This window comes from Cetorhinus maximus, chromosome 21 (genome assembly GCF_964194155.1).
Source record: "Cetorhinus maximus chromosome 21, sCetMax3.hap1.1, whole genome shotgun sequence".
Classification (NCBI taxonomy): Eukaryota; Metazoa; Chordata; class Chondrichthyes; order Lamniformes; family Cetorhinidae; genus Cetorhinus; species Cetorhinus maximus.
In genome coordinates this window covers 62,997,540-63,020,213 of record NC_135899.1, presented here as the reverse complement: position 1 = coordinate 63,020,213, position 22,674 = coordinate 62,997,540, and the positions used below count along the sequence as shown (strand labels likewise).

Below are 22,674 nucleotides of genomic sequence, written 5' to 3'. Positions count from 1 at the left end.
AGGTTTCAACTATGTAACCTAAAATCCTTTCTCTATATAATTTTGTTCACTTGCTTTGTCTCTCTTTTCTTCCCCTTCCCTCACTATTTCTTTCTCCTTGCTCTCTTTCCTTGCTCTCGACATTCCTCCTTTCCCCTCTCGTTCTCTGTTCTCCCTTTTATTTTCTACACTTTCTTCCATGCCTCTACCTTCCTCCCCTTCCCTCTCTCCCTTTCTTTTACTCCTCTCTCTCTCTCTCTCTACTGCAGCATTTGGAGCTTTACTTTGGCCAAAAGGACATTTCTGCTTAAGCTGCTGGACTATCCCCAGCAGTACAGGAGTTGAATTTGCAGAAAAATGAACCAAAATGGAGGAAGCTCATTGTTTACTGAATTCACTGTTTCAATGTCAGCTGCAAAGCATGCATCATTTCATCATAAATCAACATCTTTCTGCGGGGGAAAGGTCCTTGCATTGGAATCAGAATTTCAGGGCCATAATGACATCCTTATTCTGCTAGCTATGCTGTATTGATGTGCACTGTTGCACAATTTGCTGTTAGGCTGTTAGGCTCCCAACTATTTGGGCATCAAGAAGACCTTGGGCAGGATTTTTCGCTGATTGGCAGGCGTGCGCCCGACCCGCTTGAGCGTAAAATGACGCGTGATGATGTCGGGCGAGCGTCCCAACATCATAGCGCACTTACGCGATATTTCGCTCAGCGGGCGCCCGTGGGAGTTGGCAGTGCGCCTGCCTATTAAGGCCTTTAAAGATTTAAATAAATGTTATTTTTCGCTGCCCGTCCAACCTTGCGGTTGGCGAAAAGGCCAAGGGGCCTTTGCACTTTTTAGGAAATCCCATCCACGGGTAGGATGACGTTTCCAGCAGCAATTACAAATGAAATTAAAATTTTAACAAATCATTAAGAACATGTCCTTGCTCATGTGACAGAGTCACATGAGGGGACATGTTTATTACCATTTTATAATCCTTTATTTTTCATTTTTTATATCTTCAGCTCCCTGAAGCAGCCCTGTGCTTCAGGGAGCTTTACCTGCGCCAATTTGCACTCTTGACCTCCTCCCCTCCCAACACAGGCAGCACTGAGCACTGCCGCCCACATTTCACACTAGGCGGTCCTTAATTGGCCCGCCAGCGTGAAATCGCAGTCCAGACCCGAACGCGGGAGGCTTCCTGACCGCCCTTGCCCGCCCCCAACAAGCCTGCCCAACGAGGGCAATATTCTGCCCCTTGTCACAGGGGACATTTTCTATTTATAAAAAATACAATTCCACACACTTCTGTGGAAAACTTTGTTTTATTTGTGAAAACAATATCTTCTTTTCTTAAATTCTATGTCCAGTCAACTAAGGTGAACAAATGTATACCACAGTCAGTTAGAATGACATTGCAAAGTGCCTCACATTCATCAAGTAATTCTTTAGCCATCTACATTTCTCTTGTCTACAAACAGCCACCTATCTTGCATCAGTAGTAATCACACAGATAGCTATATTCAGTTGAACATAGAATACACTCTTTAGAAATCCAGTCAATGGTTAGTGGTGACTGGATGGCCTAGAAGAGGAAGGAGCCAATATGCTTTAGTCAGGATGAAATAGCACTTCATGAATGGCCCTGGTCTGTGTTGAATTAGCTGTCCTCAGCTAGTGCTATAATTGGCTGGGAATTATTGAATGTGTTTCATACTCTTGATTGCGATTCCTGACAGATGTGCACATTTGTAGATTTAAGGGCAGGACCAGGGTTAGTTGTGGTACCCTTAGTCATGCAGGTTTGGGTGAGGCAACAGGAAGCATGCAACCAACTTCTCTGAAACATGTAGCCTGCAGGGGAATTTATGCATTCAGGAGGTGGCAGAAAATTAGAAAGAATGTTTTAATAGGTTTATATTGGGGTATATATAACCTGATAATGTTACTATTATGGGGTGGGACATTTTTGATTCCTGACTGCACAGAAAAGAGTCGTTCTCTCAATCAGTAAGGAGTTTACAATTTGACTGCAGAAGAAAATATTATAAAAGACTGCGAACTTGGAGCTTTATGAGGATATTGGAGTGATGACATGTGATTGGGAAGAATGTGCTGGACATTCTGAGTTATGGGAAAGTAACTGTGAAGGAACAACCCAGATCTGAAGGCAAGATGATAAAACTCTTCACAAAATCTGTGGTCCTAAGCTGTGTGCATTTTTTAGTTGTGTCACTAGCCTCTAACGTGGATTGGCCATTCATTTTGTGGGCCTGGGTTCAAATTTATCATGGTCAGATAAGATTGTTTTCTTTCTGTGATGACTGTTAGGGAACTTATGTGATGGTATCAGACCTGTCTCTAGGGGAGGGGTTGACAACCTTAATAATAAGAATAGCCATTTAAAAAAAAATTTGAGTGTAAAACACAATACCTTAAAGAGCCACAGTGCTGTTACTCAAATGTCAATACTAATGAAAAACAAGAGAGACACTTTTCAACAACATTTTAAAGGTTTTTACAAAAAAAATGTTAATGGAATGATCATTCCTCATAAATATTAAGTTAATTAAAGTTTTAAAAACGAAATGGGTTTGATTTACCAAGATTGGGAGTCACACTAAAGTCCTTAATAATTCACATGCGGCTTTGGAGCTGCAGGGTGCAGACAGGATGTGAGCCTATTGCATACAACCATCCAGTATTGAGCAGTAACTGCAGCCACATTTCTCTTGGCCAGCGGAAGCCAGGAGAAGTAGATATATCACCCCTTTAGATGCTGTAATAGTCTTAGAAAAGCTCACAACTCTTTCACATTGTAAGGAAAGAAAGTTAGAGCTTGCATTTATATAGCCTCAGGACATCCTAAAGTGCTTTCCATTAGAACATAAAAAAACAGGAACAGGAGAGACTATGTGGCCTGCCAAACCTGCTCCGTTATTCATTGCAATCATGTCTGATCTTCAGATTCAACTCCATTTTCCCGCTTGTTCCCCATATCCCTTGATTCCTTTGGGATCAAAATTCATCTCTCTCAGCTTTAAATATATTCCAGCCAATTAAGTACTTTTTTTAGTGAAGTCTCCTTTGTAATATAGGGAAACACAGCAGCCTATTTGCACAGAGTAAAGTCCCACAAACAGACATGACCAGATAATATGTTTTACTGATGTTGATTGAGGGATAAATATTGGCAATGACAGTGGGAATAACTCCCCTGATCTTCTTTGCAGTGCAATGGGGCCTTCTACATCCACCTGAGTGGGTAAACAGGGCTTTGGTTTAATGTCTCATCTGAAAGACAGCACCTCTAGCATTGTAGCACTCCCTCAGTGTGGTACTGAGATGTTAGCCTTAGTTACATACTCAAGTCCTGGAGTGGGGCTTGAACCCACCACCTTCTGATACAGAGGTGAGCATGCTACCACTGGCTAAGGTGGGCAATGCATTTCCTACATTGCAACCGTGACGACACTTCAAAAGTACTTCATTGGATGTAAGGAGCTTTGGGACATCCTGAGGTTGTGAAAGAAGCTTTATAAATACAAGTCCTTTTTACTATGCTGTAAGCACATAGTTACAACGCACGTCTGCTGGTCTGTGGAACTGCCCAGCCTCCATGGCAGAATGAAAGAAAGAGTAAAAGTAATTCATCTAAAAGATTATAGATGAGATGATCCAACATAACAGCTTAATGGAAACTGGTAAAACTAAGAATAAATGTACTGTACATATGTAATTAGCTTGTGGTCTCACAGTTTGGTCCCTAAATACAGAAGACGACTGTGGTGAAGCATTTAAAAGTACATTTTATTCTATGTTCTGTTGCAAAGGTAGAGGGAGGGAGAAGCATTGAGAATATGACAAGTCAGGGATGGGTTGTTGCTTCTTTTTTTTAGGAACCTCGTAGCAGCAGTACCTAGATTAAAGGGCTTCGCGTAGGGATGCTCCATTGTTAACACAGTAGTATCTCACAAGACGGTGATAAAGCACCTTATGTTCAATAATACCCACACACATGGACTGCAGCAGTTCAAGAAGGCAGCTCACCACCATCTTCTTACGGGCAATTATTGGTGGGCAATAAATGCTGGCCTAGCCAGCGACACCCACATCCCATGAATGAATATAAAACAAAATACATTCATAGCAGAGATCAATAACCTGAAGCACATTAGGAGCAGAGGTCAGTCCCTTAGAATACAAAAACCCACATCTCAGGGTGTCAGTTTCTGCTACTACAATGCAAGCATCTTCCAAACTGGTCCCACTTCAGAAATGCAGCTTTATCCTTGCTCTATTCACTGAAAAATCAACAGTGGCAGAGTCTGTAGATCCAACATTACAGTGGTAGACAGGAAAGATATGACTGAGCAAGCTGCATGGAACAATCATACAAAGCAATAGTGAGAGTAGCTGTAGTATTTCCTGAAACCCCTCTAATTGCTAATGCCTCTCACTCCCAGTAATTAAGTTAAATCAAAGTTTCCTTTTTAGCGCAGCCTAACTTATTTTTCACCATCTGATCAGAATAATTACATGGCTTTTCCTTCATTATTGCTTTAACCTCTCAAGTGTCCTGCATGAAGTGAAAAGTCTCTTCAGATTTTATGGTCAGTGATAACTACAGCTGGTGTGAATTAGTGTGATTCTGCCTTAAAGATTACAGTTATAAGGAGAGGAAACTGGAGCAGCATTGACAGGTTGGTAGGGAGGGCTGTGGTATATTGTGCAGCAGGAAGGAGCGTGTCTGTCGAGCCATAATTCTCATGGTGCAAGGCTGTGGTATCTAAAAGGATTGCTGAGTGATAAGCTGAGCTGAGCGATATTGGGAAGGGGAATACTTTGGGGGAAAATGTCTTCAGCTTGTACCCACTCCTACCATTAAACTGATGGATTGATGGGGGAAAGAGATGTCACAGGAGAGGAGGGGAACAAGGCCGCCCTGTTAAAAGACTAGAATAATCCGGCAGGTCTAACTGAGCATCATTCAACATTCTTTTGCCTGACTGACGTGGTCAGGAATTCTTTGTGACATTGCTGACTGCTTATTGACTTCTAACTCCCAGAGCTGTGCCTTCTACACGAAGTGTTTCAGCAGATGAACTAATAAGATCTGAAACAATTGAAAGGACTACTTTCTTTGCATGATTGGGTTGCCCACGGCCTGGTTTTTCCAAGCCTGCAGCCCTGAATATCACAGTGCCTTTACAGTGCAGAAGGAGGCCATTCGAGTCCACACTGGCTCTCTGAAAGAGCATTCCACCTAGTCCCATGCCCCTGCCTTTCCCCATAACCTTGCACTTCTCTCATTTCAGGTAGCAATCCAATTCCTTTTTGAATACCTCAATGGAACTTGCCTCTACCTCCCCCGCCACAGGACGTTTGTTCCTGACTAAACATCCTCTGGGTGAAAACATTTTTCCTTACATCACATTTACTCCTTTTGCCAATTATTTTGAATCTGTGCCCTCTAGTTCTTGATGTTCTCTTGAGTGGGAACAGTTTCTCACTATTTACCCTGTCCATACCCCTCAGGATCTTGAATGCCTCCATCAAGTCTCCTCTCAGCCTTCTTTTCTCCAGGGAAAACAGCCCCAACCTCTCCAATCTATCCTCATAGCTACAGTTCTTCATCCCAGTAACAGGTTCTGCAAAACACAAAAAAAGAAAGACTTACATTTATATAGCACCTTTCCCAATCTCAGGACATCTCAAAAGTACTTGACAGACAATGAACTACTTTTGACGTTTAGTCACTGTTGTAAGGTAGAAAACACAGCAATCAATTTGTGCACAGCAAGCTCCCATAAACAGCAATATGATAATGACCACATAATCTGTTTTTGTGAAGTTGATTGAGGGATAAGTATTGGCCAGGACACCTTGGAGAACTCCCCTGCTCTTCTTCAAAATGGTGCCATGGGAACTTTGACTGGGGCTTTTTTTAACGTTGCTTCTGAAAGATAGTATCCCACTCCCTCTAATTAAGACTAAAAGGGGAATGAAAAGTTCACAAGAAAAAGAATAATAAAAAAGAGTAGTGTCTATTCCACAAAAAGATGCACCTGCTCCACGTAAAATTTCACTCTGTTTACCCATGGAATTTTGATGCACCAATCACTTCTTTCTTGCCATTGCACAGAACTGCTGACCAGCAAAATGCTTAAATACAAAGCCAGACCCAAATGTAACTGTTACCCAGTTATATAGCACTGAAAACATTCTTACTGCAGCAAAATGTGACCAAGGCACTGGCATAGTTTCAAAAGTATGGTTTCACTTCGGATTACAATTTGTGTTTTATTTGCACTGAATTTCTGAGGCTCATATGCCTCATAGCGAGGGCTTTCAAATTGTTCGTTCTTATCCCTAGTTTACAGAATCCTGATGGAATTAGAACAATTCTTGACAAGCTAGTATTACAGTTAAGATTTCAATGTCTTGTTTATTAAAATAACAGGCCCCCACCTTTCATTAAGAATTGAGGAGGTGCAGCCAACTCTCGAATGCTTATTTACCGTCACTTTGATCTTATTCCTTTGTATAATTGCAAAGAATTGTGCTTGTCTATCAGTTATGCAGATGGCTGTGATCACCGACCTCCACCCACTTTGCTCAAGGCACTCTTCGGTAGTTCCAGATTCATTTTTAACTTCAACTGACCCAGCATACGCTGATCTTAAAAAAAAAACAGACATCAGAACGGAATGTCAGAATTAGCCAAGGACAATCTGTTTAAAGTAAAAATTGGCTCTGCTTGAACTTTCAGGAAGCCACAGGTATGAGCGTACACAGTAGGCTTCCAATTAGTGCAGTATGATTCACCCAATAATTCAGTACCCATAACTGTATTGTCTGCATTTCCACATCCCACTGTAGACGATGTCTGATATATATGTATCTCCTGTGATTACTGCATAGCAGCAGCTCTTTAAGGCACTTTCTGCAGTGTAGTATTTATTCTCTTGAGATACAAATGGCTGTATTATTGAATGAATCACTGCACAGTTTGCAGAGATTCATTGTTTTCTGTCCAATTCCACACAAACACACACATTGTTGTTGTCGTCAGCTCGCAGGAATTCTGTGCTTTAGTGCAAACTTTAAAAACTTCACAAGATCTTTTCATGTCAGCCCCAAAATAGTTGGGAGGGCAAATACACCCTAGGTCCACAAGGGTCACAACATCACTTAAGAAACGTGTGCCCTTGCCTCCAATGGAACATGCAGACTCCTCCCCAACAAACGATGGTATTGTGACATTGTGTTTGAACTCAGCTACAGTAATAAGAAGCCAGAATGAAGCCTGCTGCTGGTGCACGTGGTACAGTGGAACAGTAATCTATCCAAAAGAGCTTTGTTATTTTATAATGGGCAGCTGGGTCAGAAGAGCTCACTGTGTAAGGATGGCAAGGGTAGCTCAAAGTGAGGCAGATCAAGATGCGGTCAAGTGATAGAAGTGATATGAATGTGAATAAATGCCAAGGAGGGATCTTGTCAATCTAGATGGTGCCCTTCTTCTGTTATTCCAGTCAGGTTTGCAAGAGACTCATGTGAACCTACCCCTGTGCATCTGTCTCTGCATTGCTGTATCTCTAATCCTGGATGGTAACTACACTAATATCTCAGCTAAAGCAGTGAATCAGGTTATTACAACCCAAGGACAAGTCAAAATTTCTGAATTTGGGAACAGTCAATATTTTTTTAATATATAGATTGGAGCTGCAAGCAATGCAGAATGTTGTTGTACTGCTTTGGCCGTTAGATGTTAGCACTTCTCCCTTTTCTTTGGTCTGGGGACTGGATGATGCTCAAAGATGCTTTACCGCCTTGGCACATTAAATCATTGCAGCAAAGTCCTAATTTATATTTCAAATACTCACAGCTCCTAATTGTAAAAATAGATGTTGCTTTATTCCTGTGTCCTAGAATATGTTGTACATGGAGTAAGGAATTTAGTTGCGTCTGTTCTACTCTAATAATTCATTCTGATGGTGGGATATATGAGTTTGATTTCAAACACTTTGACTACAACCTAACAACTGAGTCCTTGCTAAGTGTTTATTCCATCCTAACTCTGTAAAGCTGAAGCCAGTTCTACTGTCCCAAGCATGACCACAGCTGAGATCAGCTAACAAAGCATAGATCAGGAATTAAACCTGGCATCTTCCAGCTTCAACATTTCACTGGGCAGTACCTTAATCCATTAGTAATGGGCAGCTGTGCAAAAGTGTCAGTTCTCAGACAGATTATCCTCACCACCTCATCTCATTATGGAATTACCTGCTTGTACTAATTCTGGTGTCAGTGCACTGGTAAAGAACCATTATTTACTCCAATTATTATTGAACATCAACATTGATATTTAATCTTCTGTCATCAAGGTAACAGTATAAATACATTCAGGTTTACTTTAAGCCCACAAGCCTGAATATTTTCTGTTATTTTTATAATAGTGTACAGTTCTGACCTTTATTTTTTTCAAACTGTTGCTTTTAATAACTTGTTATATTTTGGCCTCCCCTAGTGGCATCCAAGAACTCTAACTAATGAGGAGCCTGGAGTTATAGGGAACACACAGGTGGAAGAAGGGATATCTCTGTACTTCAGGCACTGAGCAAAGTGCTTTATTTTTTAAAAAAAGGAATGATTCATCCACATACTCTAAATTCACCTGGATTCATGCCTCTCTCTGAATGAGAACAGGTGTGTCCCCTTCGGGCAACCACTAAGCAGTATGAGAGACGCTGATGTCTTTCCCTCAGGGAGATGCAACTACTTCTTGCTGGCTCCTCTCACTTGGGTGCAATCCAGATTTGCGACTGAGTGGATTGGGTGGACAGAATATGACTGCTCCCACTCAGTAGCCAATGCACATATGTCTTTGAAAAAGTTGTTTTTGATCGTTTGTGAGCCAGATGTAGAAATACTCCTGGACTGCTGTCATCAATAGATTAACAAACTTTGACAACGGTGGCCTCATCTAAAGACTAAAACATATCTTTAGAGCCTCAAGCTAGAATAACTGCAGTGAGTACCAATGAAATGAAGGCCAAAGCCAGCAATATTAAGAATGGCAGCAACATGATGCCCTCTGCAGATACTTGGAGGAAGTTTCAGTGACCAAGGAAACATTGCAGGGTTTTTTTTGAGCCTATGTTAAGACTGTTCTGCACAGCATTCCTAGTGCAGCATTTTACACCTGCAGGCGGGCGCGCGCCCAACCCAATCGGGCGTAAAATTGCGCGCAATGATGTTGGGTGAGCATCCCAACATCATCGCGCACTTGCGATATTTCAGTCGGCGGATGGTGCAGGTGCCGGAGACGTGCCCGCTATTAATTAAGAGGCCACTTAAGGCCATTACCAGTCCAATTGATGGTGATTTTTCATTGCCCCTGCGATTTCGCTCTCGTTGCACAGGCAAAACGGGCAGGTCGCCAGCTGACATTTTCAAAAACCTCATCCCCGGGTGGGATATAAAGGGTCAGCAGCATTGTGAGTAGTGAGGAATTTTGGAGATAGTTTGCTGCTGGTTGCTTATTGGCATTTGGCAGCTTCAATTCTGTTACGGACTTCATTCTTAGCATTTCCAGGCTTTGTTTCAGGACTAATTGGCAAGGCCCCCGGAGGATTCAGGCCATGTGGATCCTTCCAGGTAGCAGACAGCCTTCCATTACCCTGGTAATGGGGATTATGGTCTCCGCTGGTGGGACCTTCTCTGAGGAGGAAGAGAGGAGCAGAAGGGAGAGGAGGCCTCGTGTCCCAATGCAGGTTCCAGGGGGTGACCTATGGGAGGAGATGCGCAGGCACAAGGGGCGCAGGGCTAGCTGGAAGTCCAAGGGAGAAGGGGCTGCAGAAGACACCACTATCCTGCTGCCAGTGTATACAGGCGGTGATGCAGCTATCTCAATATGTCTGAGGTGCAATGCCGAAGGAGGCTCCGCCTCTCGAGGGAGACCGTGACCTCCATTTGCCAGATGATTTGGCCTAAGGTCAGCTCCAACTGTGTGGGTGGACACCCCATGTCAGTGACACTGAAGGTCAGAGTGGCTCTCAATTTCTATGCCTCCGGCTCTTTCCAAGAGTCAGTGGGGGATCTGTGTGAGGTGCCCCAATCAGCTGTCCACAGTTGTGTCAAGTTGGCGACAGAAGCTCTGTTCAGGCAGGTCCTAACATTTATTCATTACTGTACGGATGGGGACTGCCAGGCTGAGTGAGCCAGAGGCTCTGGGTTCCCCCGCATCCAGGGCGCCGTCGACTACACACATGTGGCCATCAAGGCGCCAGCAGGTGAGCCCGGTGCCTTCGTCAACAGGAAGGGCTTCCACTCCATGAACGTGCAGATAGTGTGTGATCACAGGATGCTGATTCTGCAAGTCTGTGCAAGGAACCCAGGCAGCTCCCACGACACCTACATCCTTAGACACTCCCAGGTGCTGAGGCTCTTCAGTGCTCCAGCCCGACTGGATGGATGGCTGCCGGGTGACAAGGGCTAGCCCTTGAAGAAGTGGCTCGTGGCGCCTCTCTGCCAACCAAGAGCAGAGGCAAAGAAGTGTTACAATACGAGTCATGCCTCCACAAGGGCAGTGGTAGAGAACCATAGGTCTTCTCAAGATGCACTTCCAATGCCTGGACCATTTAGGAGGAGCACTATAATATCCCCAGAGTGGGTGTCACTGATAGTGGTTGCATGCTGCGCTCTCCACAACCTAGCACTGGCAAGGGGGCCCCACTGGAGGAAGAAGATGTTGACCCAGCTGCACAGGCCACAGAGGATGAATCCAGTAGCGAGTCCAAAGATGAGCATGGTGAGGAGAACACTGAGGGCATGGAGCCAGACCTCGGTAACTGGCAGAGAGGTAGGGACACCTGGGACGCCTTGATCCAACGCTCCTTCAGCTAGACTACCAAAGATCAGCTTTAACTGTATGGCAGGACTGCCGCCTCCATCCCGAATGTCTGAAAGGACCCTTTCATTTAAACACAAAGAACACTCGATGCCTGCACAATAAAGTTCAGAGCCACATATGTCCAGCATTACATACTGGCATTCCCCAAACCAATGAAATAAAAAGGTGAAGCATACGCAGGCCATGAAGACAAAAACACAATTTATCTCATTCTGACAGTTCAATAGTATTTACATAAGCATTTCTGGTCTTCAACCCCAGACCAGTATACATAAAGTAAACATAAATGAACGTAAAATCACCTGTAGCCTGTCCCTCTTGTGGTCATGATGCCTTTAACTTAAGTTTACGAGTGTTACATCTTGGTGCTCCCTCCTCGCTGGCACCAGCATTGGACTCAGCCTGCTGACTCTGCTGTCTTGTTGGCCTTGATGACCTCGGCGGGCGTCCTCTGGCCAGTGGAGCCTGTGCTGGCCCCACCTGGGAGGGAGTGGCCAGTGCCACGGCTAGCATCTCCCCAGGTGTCGCAGTCATCATCAGATGCCACGGTCACTGACAGAGGGGCGGAGAGGCTGCTGCCGTAATGCAGAGCACCCCGAGAGGAGTCTGAAGAGACAACAAGCAGCTCATGCGCCAACGTGAGGTTGCTCTGGACCTCCCTGCTCACCTCTGATGGACAGGCACCTAGCTGGGATGCTGGTTACCTCATCCATCTCCCACACAGACACCGACCACCTGAAGTCAGTGCCTGTGTGAGGGCTTGCAGGTCCCAGCACAACCCCAGGAACTCCTGATTCTGTTACTGGAGCAGCCCCTCCGTGAGAGTCGCCACTCTCTCAATGGAGGAGGGAGTGCGCTTGGCCATGAGGGTCAATGCAGTGCTGATGCTCCACATGGACTCCTCCATCATGGAGACCATGGCATGCGGACCCTCATGGATCTTCGCCAGATCCTCCCGCACATCACACTGGGCATCCAGCATCTGCCACCTAATGGGCATCTCCAGAGGTTAATCATCAGCCTTCAACTGAGCATCGTCCTGGTCCCCAGAAGTCCTCCGACTGCTGGCACCCTGAGCACTCTCTGGGCTGCTCATCATTGCTGCCACCTTCCTCCCGTGCTCTCTTGGTAAGGTGCGGTGACCTCCTCCTCCCATCCCTGGGGTCAAGGGTGCCCCTCCGAGCAGCCACCTCCATCAGGAGGACGGTGAGGCACTCATCAGAAAAGCGGGGAGCCGAGTGCCTACCCGACCTACCCTCCCTCTTGCCTTCTCCACCCGCACTTGAATGCATAGCGAAAGTACAGGGGATGTCCTTCTGTGGCAGCCTTCCAGGGGCTGCCTGGGCCGCTTTTAAACCGGCCGCCATTGGACCCAGCGGCCGACAGGCTCCTGCCCCTGTTTGGCCCTTCCCGGCCAGTGCGGAGCCACGTTTCAACCTGGGCGGGCCTTAATGGGCCAGCCAGCGTGAAATCGCAATCGCTGCGCCCACCCAACGACCTCAAAATCCTGCCCCTAGTGTCTGAAAGTTGGAAACCAACTTTTGCAACACAAATATTACAAGTTTCACTCCAACTTGGGAAGTGGGAGGTAAAGGAGAAAAATGTACATTCTTAAAATGCTGGCAGTCTGGATATTTTTCAATTTTTGTGCAACTGGCAACGTCTAGTGCTTCCCAATTCTGCACAGTAGGGTATATTCCCCAACAGTATGGAATTTGATGCTTTGAAGCCATGCCTATCAGCAAGGGGGCAGAGATGCTCACACTCATTGTACTTAGAGCCCTTCCAGCTGGCAGAAAGAAGAAACTTTCATCCTATCAAGATAAGTTGGATTCATGCAAATTTAACAATGGCCAGAATCTTCTGTTCGGTGTGCGGGGGTGGTACCCGCAAGCCAACGCATAAAATGGTGCACAGAGATGTCGGGAGTGCGTCCCAACATCACCGCGCGTCATTCTGATCTTCCGTTCGGCGGGCGCGCACTAGAGTCAGCTGCACGCCTGCCGAACTGTCAAAGGCCTGTTAAGGCCATTAATCAAACAATTAACCGAATTGAGAAAGCTTGTCGGGCAGGCAAAGAGCCCAGGCGGCCTTCACATTTTTCATGAAACCTCATCCACGGGCGGGATGAGGTTTCACGAAGGTTTTATTAAGTAAATAAAAATTTTTATGAAAATTCATAAATGTGTCCCAGCTCATGTGACACTCTCACATGAGGGGACATGTCTGAATAATTTAATTTTTAAAAATTTTTCCCACTTGAAAACTGAAGTTAATCTCCCTGAGGCAGCTTCTTGCCTCAGGGAGATTTCTGCGCTCTTTCGCGTGCAGACTCCGACTCTCCCTGTTCCTCCCACCCGCACAGGTAGCGCTGACCGCTTCCGGGTGCACGTCACGCTGGGCAGGCCTTAATTGTCCCGCCCACGTAAAATGGCAGCGCGCAGCCGATCACGGGCGGCAATCGGCTCCACACCTGCCTGCGCCCGTTCCCAACCAGCCCACCCGACGAGGAGAAAATTCTCCCCTATGCCTTTCTAGGCCTTGCCACCCAAATGTGTGTCTACTTACTGATAAGGAAGTGAACGAGATATTTTGCTAGCCTGGTAAAATCATTTGATATAAAGAAGAGGATGGTGCTTTCTTCATGGTGAAGAGTAACAGCCTCTCAGCCTCTGGGGAGAATGAAGAGGTGTAATTGTACAGGTCCAGCTGTGAATGGTCAGTGAGTTCACCCCTGGGCAAAAATTCTTTACTTTTTCTGCGTTCTGAATACTATCTCTTCATCTGGCTGGAGTCAAAGGGCAGCTTGAGGGGGAGGCGATGGTGTAGTGGTATTGCTGCTGGGCTAGTAATCCAGGGACCCAGGATAATGGTCTGGGGACCTGGGTTCAAATTCTGCTACAGCAGATGGTGGAATTTGAATTTAAAAAATAAACTGGAATTAAAAGTCTAATGATGACGACCATGAAACCATTAGTTGTAAAAACCCATCCGGTTCATTAATGTCCTTTAGGGAAGGAGATCTGCTGTCCTTACCTGGTCTGGCCTACATGTGACTCCAGACCCACAGCAATTTGTGGTTGACTCTTAAATAGCCTCTGAACAAGGGCAATTAGGGATGGGCAATAAATGCTGGCCTAGCCAGTGATACCCACATACCGTGAATGAATTAAAAAAAAGATTCTGCGTTGTCAGTATTATTAGGGAACATGCTAAACCTGATATTATCTGCCTCTGTCCACAAGTGGTAGCTGTGGCCTCTCTGTTGTTGGCAGCACTGTCAGGGATAAGATAACTGGCTAGGCTGCATGGAACTGTTTTATTGCCAACCCAAGCCTCTTTTCAGGAACTGCATTGTAGCTCCCTATTTGTGCCACTCATAAATTATGGTAAATTGGAATTCCCATCTGTCTTCTTAGTGATATCAATAGGGATAAATGCAAATGGAAGTCAGGCAAGAAAATGCTGTTTAAATTTCTCTTAGAAACATTCTCCAGTATTTGATTGCATTAAGCAACTAAATGACACAGATTTTACTGCTTAATTAATAGTTGTCATTCAAACGGCTTATTTGGGATGGTCAACAATAATATGTGGAGATGATTATCAGAACACATTTTAGATAGCCTGTCCATCTGTACATCCAAATATCCTCCTCCCACGCAGGTTACAAATAATGTTACCTTTCAGACAAAGGTTTGCTTTTTAAAAAAAACACAGCTGGAAGGTTTAATGGCAATGCAGCAGCTGACAGTCACATAATAAATGCAAACATTGTTTGAGCCAATGCTGTCTGTTGGTATCAGCTGCCAAACTGAGCTTTTGGAATCACATTTGCTTATCATTCAAACCCTTGTAATTTGAATAAATACAGATTGCTATTTGTTTTCTCTCCTCTCTTGAAGGCATTGTCTCAGACTGGGATGTGGTTCCACGGGTGACAGAGACTTTTGGTGCCTTATCAAGTGATTGAGCCAAGCTGGTGAATATTGGCAAGCATCACAGTCAATGCTTGTCCTTTTCTCAGCTTGGCTTTCAGCAGGGGTCATTAGAACATGGTGGGTAGGTGGGGGGGGGGCAGGTGGGAGTGGCCAAGGTTGGCTGATTTTTTCCCTTCCCCACACCAGGAGATGCTGAGTCAATTACATCAGTTCGACTGCTGGTTTGTCCAGCTAACTTAGCACAGACAAAACAAACCTAGACGTTTAATGAAAATGTATTCATTTCTCCTTTAGTTTAGCCGTGCTTCTCTTTAGCATTGCTGTGAACCTTAAAGTTGAGGTGTAAATCTGAAGTCTGGCAAGACCTTAAACAGTTTTGATAGAGTAAATAAGGGGCAACTATTTCCTCTGACAGGTGGGCCAGTAACCAGAGGATGCAAACTTATATTAATTAGTGAAAGAACCAGAAGGGAGAGGCGGAGATTTTTTTTTTAAACAGTGAATTGTTATGGTCTGGAATGCACAGATTGAAAGGATAGTGTAAGTAGATTCAATGATAACTTTCAAAAGAATCAAATATATTATTGAAAAGGAATAATGTTGCAGGGGCTATAGGGCAGGGGAACAGAACCAACTGCATAGCTCTTTCAAAAAACCAGCACATAAATTCACAGCCACCAGTCTATGTCAATTATTATTGAGTAACTATTGACAGCTCTCATTGGTGGCAAAGGAATTTGGTGTTGAGGACCCTCCAAGTTGACATGCCTGGTGATGGGAGTCAGCAACCCAATGAGTCCTCTTTCGTTGTCTCAGTAATCTGATACCTGAGCTGGGAAGGTCCACAGATCCATGATTCTTTCAATGGTAGACATAGCAGCTAGGCTCAAAATATGATCTGGTGAATGTGGGAACAGGCATATGTCAATGACGCCGTGGCTGATCTGTGACTTAACTCCGCCTTTGCCACATAGCCCTAAATAACTCATGTGGGTAAATTAACTCAGTTGGCTAGAGTGTGATGCAGAATGATGCTAATGGTGTGGGCTCAATTGATGTACTGTGGTAGTTTATGGAGATCTGCATGCCTCCTTGCCATGCCCATGCTTGTGGAGTGGTGCCCCTCAAGCTTCATATAACTAGTCTCTCTCTAATTGCAAGGGATGCCCATGGTCCTTTGTGGATTATGACTAATTATCTATACCTAACAAAAATCTATCAATCTCAGATTGAAATTATCAATTGCTGTAAGAGAATTCCAAACTTCGAAACCTTATGTGCAGAAATATTTCTTAACTTCACTCCTGAAAGATCTGGGTCTCATTCTCAGACTATGCCCCCAAGTCCAAGACTCCCCAAACGTTTTCTCTCTCTCTCTAGCTCATGAGTTCCCTTTAATACCTTGAAAATTAAATTAACCCCTAGCCTTCTAAATTGCAGGGAATGCAACCCTAGTTTGTGTAATGTCTCCTCATGACTTAATTCTTGGGAGTACAGGTTGACTTGTCACTGGGAGCTGGAAAATTCTTCCTACACTAACTCCACATAACATTACCCATGGATGTCCAGAGGGTAGGACGGCTATGTCAAACAAGCAATGAGCAGTTTATTGGAGCTTGTGATGGTAGTCTTCATGCTTTTAGCTGGTTCACCGCCTGTAATGTCAATGTACAGACTTAGGGGTTCCTAAGCTTTGTCTTTACCATCTCGCACCCAAGCCTTGTTGACTTAGGGATAATTGTAACGCTGCAGGAAGACAAAGACTACCTGTGTCAATTTCTTTTATAACTTGGTCAGGAATAACATATTTTAGTATATTTATGGTGATTTTGAAATGGTTTGGAATGTGGTTGAAGATATTTTATGAATAAAGTATATTTTTGCAAAACAAAAAGTATTTTAGTTGTTTTCTTATTTTTGAATCATTCACTTGAGAATAGCATAATGTAGCAGAAGGATTTGCAGGCTGATGCACAGGCTGACAAAGCCATGACATGAATGTTCCTTCTATGACCGAAATCATTTTTATACCAGAGGATGGGTTAGCTGGCCTTAGATGGCAAAAGGGTTCTATGGGTTCCCACAGTCAGGGACACAAGTTTTTCACTGGATGTTAACTTAAGTAGAAAGTTCAGAACCAGCGCTCCACTTGTCAGAGCTGTCCAGAGTTGGATTCAAATGCTGCACCATCAGAATCAGAGGTGGTAATGGTAGTACGATGCCAAAATCTCTCCCCAGCCTATTGGTACAATGAGCTCAGTGATATCAAACAGACAGCTAAATCAGCCACTTGTAAGTTTCATTAACTAGATGTAATCAATTAATCAGGTAATTGGTTTCAGCCAGAGCATGGTGAATGGAATGAAGCATATTCAAAGTGACAAGAGGTGTCAGCTGTGGCTCAGTTCATAGCACCCTCGCCTTTGAATCAGAGGGTTGTGGGTTCATGTCCCACTCCTGGAAACCAAGAACTGTGATTGTACTCGAAAGAGTTGCAATCTGTGACTGTTGATAACTTGAAAGAGTTTCAAAGTGACAAGTTATTACGGGTTTCGTTCCTTCAGTGAATCTAAATGTCCAATGTTACACTCAACGAGCAGTTACACAATATGTATATATGTGGGAACATATTACTTTACTACACAATTATGTCAGTAACTAGTGCACGATGTAATAAAAATGCAATGTGTTTCTATGTTTTTTGTGATGTGTAGTAGAACTGTCTATAAAGTGAACCTTGAAGTATGTGAAATGATCGTTACTAATAGGTGGTTGTGCTGTTGGACGGATGCTTTCTTCATTAGTAAAAGGGCCATAAGTAATGCACGTTGCATTCAAGATCAGGACAGAGAATGTTATCGTATACACTACTTTTCACAGCAATCTCTGTATCTTTTCACAAGTCGAACGCTAATGCTATTGACTTTCAGCTGTTTTCATATTTTACTTAAGTGACAGTTTAATACAAGCAGCTTTGCTTTTTCACCAGTTTTTAATCTATCTGTCAGTATTAATAGACCTTTCTTTATTCCCATCAGTGAGCTGCAGGGGTTTGCATAGACGGTGAGATGGAGATTCAAATTAACAGCATGCTGCCTTAATAGCCCATGTGTTACATATTCTTGTGATAAGTCATCTTCCTGCCTAAACGAGTCTGTTAACTGTGGCATTTGGTGTGAGAGTAATGTAGAGTGCTGTGTACCCTTAGCCTGTCAGTACTAATCCTGCTGGTAGCTGTGGATACTTGTTGGAATCGCTTCTCGTGAGTCCTAACCTTGTTTTCTTTGCATTTTCTCATGCTGATTTTAGGAGTCTGGTAACAATATAAGTTATCTTAATCACAACTTGTTTTTATTAAGAACACTGTGGTTTTGAACTTGTTGTTCACAGTAGTTTTGTACCCTGTATAATGTTTCAACATTAAAACTTGCAGGAGTAGCGTTTACGTATATTGAAAGTTCAAAAAGACTATCTTCAAAGACTAAAGAAATGGTGTGGGGGTGTTCAGCATTTTTGCAACTGATAATTAAAGCTTTTTTTAAAGTTTTTCGCCATTAGCTGTATTGCTGAAACTGTATTCAACTCAACTATAACCCGTTTGTTATATTGTTATATTATTTGTAAAAAGCTAAGAACTAACTGTTATATGAATATACATCCTGGGTGCCACATTTCACTGCTGCAGTCATATGCAGAGTAACAATGTTTCAGTCTTTCAGTCCACCAGCCACATGGAGAATAGCAAGAAATACACTCAATGAAGCTCCAGCATTTTGAGTCTGAAGTGTGATTATCTCTAACTAATGGGAACCAAAGGCACTTAATGGTATAGCAAGTGAGACCTTAACATATACAGTAACAGTGTTGGAATTCACTTGCAGGTTGTTCCAAGTCAGTAGTAAGTCCTAAACAAAAGGTTTCCAGATTCCCTTGTATATTTAATATAAGTTCTATATTTGCAGAATTATCAACAAGTAGAACATTCCCTTGTGAACTAAGTTTTAAAAGTAAAAGCCCATTATTTCAATGTGATTTGAAGTCCCGTTTGACTGAACTGCCAGGCACCCTCACCAATCCTATCCACATCTTTTCGTTTTCTCAGCTTTTTTATCACGACCAATCCCCTTTAACATTGAGTGAGGTTGCTTCACCATTCCAATATTCATTGAAAGTTGGCGCATGTGGTAAAAACCACAGTGGGAAATGATGAAACTCTCGAAAGGCTTTTAACAGGTTTCAGATTGGGGAAATGATGAGCAAAACCATATGTGTAAAAAGGTTCTGCTTGTTCTAACCTGCCTCAGGATAACAATTAGCAGCTGTCCAGATGGCTCAGTGAATGACGGCAGTGTTGTTGTGTGATATTGAGCTATCTAGAACCCAGTAACCCAAGTTTGATCTCTGCATCAATTGAGTTGGTATCATTGCTCCTGCATTAGGGAGGGGGAGGTTTATGCTCCTTCTTCTTATCCAGTGATTCTTGTTGCATGGGCATCAGGAAAGTATAGGACCAGGTTCCTTTCTGCTGTCTTTCATGGTTGAATAGGCTGACAAGGCTCAGTCTAGGTTCACCCATGATGAATGACTACTTTGGCATGCTGCCTGTAGAATTATATACCAGTGTGAGTCAGTAGGGGAAAAAGGGAGAGCATGGAGAGGGGAAGTAGGCCAATAACCAGTAGCAGCTCCATAGCTTCCCTCAGAATTTCCAATGCACAAGGGAGGATGAGAAACATATTGAGTAATTTCCAGTTAGCTCTTCCACGATTCTTGCCAACTCCAACAGAGCAGGATGCTTTCCACCATAAGAAATTCACTCAAAATAAACAAATGCCATTAATTGCACTTACCAATTAATGTTTGAATAAAAGCTTTCCCTCATTTCTCTTCACAGTGACAGCTGTCCATATAAGATGAGTGAACGCTTTGATTGTGACAACTGCAAAGAATCCTTGTACGGCAGGAAGTACATCCTATCTGAAGACAGCCCCTACTGTATCCCGTGTTATGACACCCTGTTTGCAAATACATGTGACGAGTGCAAAGAGCTGATTGGACATGAAGCTAGGGTAAATACAGTGATTTGAACATGCTTAAAATGTATTAATTAATTTTGCTATTAACATACCATTCTTGCCCAACTGTGTTATTGTGACCTGAAAAGCAGTTCGTCAAACCTAAGCCACAAATGTTGAGGAAACACACATCTCCGTCTTCAATCTATCTTGAGTTTGAAACCCTCCTCCTGCTCCAGAAACAGAGTCAAGTTATGTTGCTGGGCTGTGTGCATGTCCTTCCATCTCAGTTGTTCACATGCCACTTCAATGGTTTACAGAAATTTCAGCTGAATGTGCAGCAAAATCTGTGCACTATTTCCATGTCTCATAACTTGTCTCCTCACTTACCTCAAGCTCAAATGGCTTTTCTCCAAACTTAGTAAGTCGGGTTCAGCATCAGCCTCTAGTCTTTAGAAAATGGCAATAGCTATTTGTCTCTTTTGTGCCACTGAGACTCTTTAGAAAATAATCCTTAGCAACGGTGTGCTGTTGGAGGGCTGGGAATCTGGTGTAGTGAGGGCAAATAAAGCAACGGGAATTTGGGAAAGAACCTATTTCCATTTGGTTCACACTACCCTTTGGCTCTGAAGAAAACTTTCAATGGTAAGGGAGAGCAAGTGCATCTATCACTCGCCCCCCCACCCCATTTTGACATTGCTTTCTAAGCTGGGACTGGCTCCAATTCCAGTTACCGTACAGGTCTGCTGCACTCGCAAGCTTTCAGTAGCTGCCAAATAAAGCCAATTTTTACAAACACTTTTAAGTGCTTCCCTGACTCCACAGTTGTTATAAATGCCCCACTCCACATCCTCCTCTCAGACCTTGACCTTCAAGGCAGTACTGGTCAAGGGAGCAGCCCAATATCTGTGCTCTTCAAACGTACAAGTTTCCTGTCGATGTGCCTCAGGTAACAACAGCTTCTGGGTAAAATGTTGATGAGGCCCAAAGCTCCATTACAGACTGGCCTCGGTCCTCTAGGTTGGGACCTACACAGGCCCAAGGCTGAGCCCAACCTCTAGCCCCTCCTACCCAATGGTCACTATCTTTGATGGGCCTCATCCTCCTGAAGAGATTGGAATGCTTTCGAAATTGTGATACAAGGACTGTGCTCACGTGGGCAGTAAATCCCAACACAGGCTTGTTTTGTCAAATGATCTGTTTCAGCATTGTAACTTCCATGTGTATATTCATGTGAGTCATTGTACTTGCAACTTTCCAAAGTCAATAGCTTTAATATGACTTTATTACATTTCCTCAAAAATTAATAGATGATTTCCTCTTGAAGGAAGTTAGTTCCTGTAGAAAATTAACAAGTCCAGAGTACTGTCCAGTCTGTGAATATTAATGTTTCTCCACAGTAGATAATGTTTTATTGATTTTCCCAGACCTGCATTCTGTAAGTACACTACCACAGCACAGAGTACTATTGTGTGTCTTGATCCTAGTCTTACACAGTCAGGTAGTTAATCATTTTGAGATTTACATATTTGTTATATTAACGCAACCCTGCTCCGAGCTTCCAATAAACAAATGGTTTTGTGTTTACATTGGCAGTGCCTGTCTGTATGTTCAGTTTCTTCTCTTCAAATGTTGCTCTTTGAATGCTTTCCCAAACATTTAGCAACATCATTTGTTTCGTGAGAGGATTTTGGGAGTGTGGCTCATTTTCCTTGTCTCCCTTGAAGAGCATTTCATTTTGTTGGTATGGTGCCAGGCAACCTTTTAACAGTATTTATTTTAAAGCAAAAGTCAAGACTTCGAAGACCACTTGTATTTAATGCAGTGAACATTCCTCCATTACTGAATTACTAGCATCAATTTGCTTCTTATCAGTTGATCTGTGCAATGAAAACAAGTCTGCAAGTGAATATTTTCCGCCTACCTGGCTGTGACCATTAATTGCTTCAGAGAGGTCATCAGCGGCATTTTATCATTGTGCGATGCTGTCAGCGTATTGGTTTCCACTGCGTGAAATCTGTGGGAAATAAGCAAAGTCAACACGAGGAGACCTTTCTTTATTTGGATTTATTCAAACGAGTATTTCTCTCTTGCGTTTAAAAGGAAAAGTTTTGGAATGCGATTTCCACCCATGTACCCATTCTCTCTGATCTCCTGGAGGGACTAATTCACCAGTTCACTGGTGGCTGTCACGCCCAAGTCATGCCATTCTTACATTCTGACCCTAGATAATAAAAGGGATCAGGTAATTTGACCATAAGCGAGCCTGGCATCCGTGGGAACATTCGATCAATGGACCAGGAACCTTGGCTGCTTTCTCTTCCCTTTCCTTCCAATGGTCCTTTCTTCTCCCCAGCTAACAAAAGTACAGGTCAGAGATTGAACCTGGAAGCTTCCTGCTTTGCATAGTACAGGATGTGCAAGTGGAATGAAGGACTCTGAATGAAAGTATTCAAATATTAATCCTCTAAGCACTTTTTTTTTTACATTCTCCACCAGTTACAAATTTTACTTGCACTCATGCACGTGCGCATGCACACATCTAGGGTAAATCCTAAACTGAGCTGTAGTTGGAGCTAGAAAGGATGATTTATGACATCTCTATTTATAATGACACATAATTGTGCATGTCTTATGAAGATATGAGATGGACAATAAATGCCAACTTTGCCAGCAATGCCGTCATTCCGAGAATGAATATTGGAAAACTTCAAACCAGCCATTTTTCTCTGAAACACAAAGTGCTTGTCTCCAAAGCATCATGTTCCAGTAAGGGTAAGCACTCCTGTAAGGTCTTTAGATGTTGCTTCCGAGTCTTGAAAATAACAGCA

At 43.4% G+C, this 22,674-nt stretch overlaps 1 protein-coding gene and 1 long non-coding RNA gene across 3 annotated transcripts in view; one reads left to right on the top strand and one right to left on the bottom strand.

Annotated features, from left to right (window-relative positions):
- Positions 1-22,674, top strand: part of fhl3a (four and a half LIM domains 3a) — a 127,857-nt gene that overhangs the window by 80,448 nt on the left and 24,735 nt on the right. The window contains exons 1-2 of one of the 2 annotated variants that reach the window (XM_078567001.1): positions 18,073-18,090; positions 19,723-19,897. In XM_078567001.1, the coding sequence (XP_078423127.1) occupies positions 19,742-19,897 (156 nt within the window). In that variant the 5' untranslated portion in view covers positions 18,073-18,090; positions 19,723-19,741. Of the gene's footprint in view, positions 1-18,072; positions 18,091-19,722; positions 19,898-22,674 lie in introns of those variants that run through there. The other variant, XM_078567000.1, reaches the window with a different exon arrangement.
- On the bottom strand, positions 1,291-6,929 carry LOC144695917 (uncharacterized). Its single transcript, XR_013580030.1, has 4 exons — positions 6,816-6,929; positions 6,576-6,653; positions 5,653-5,731; positions 1,291-4,350 (listed from the first exon to the last, which is right to left on the bottom strand). It is a non-coding gene; the product is annotated as an uncharacterized LOC144695917 (long non-coding RNA).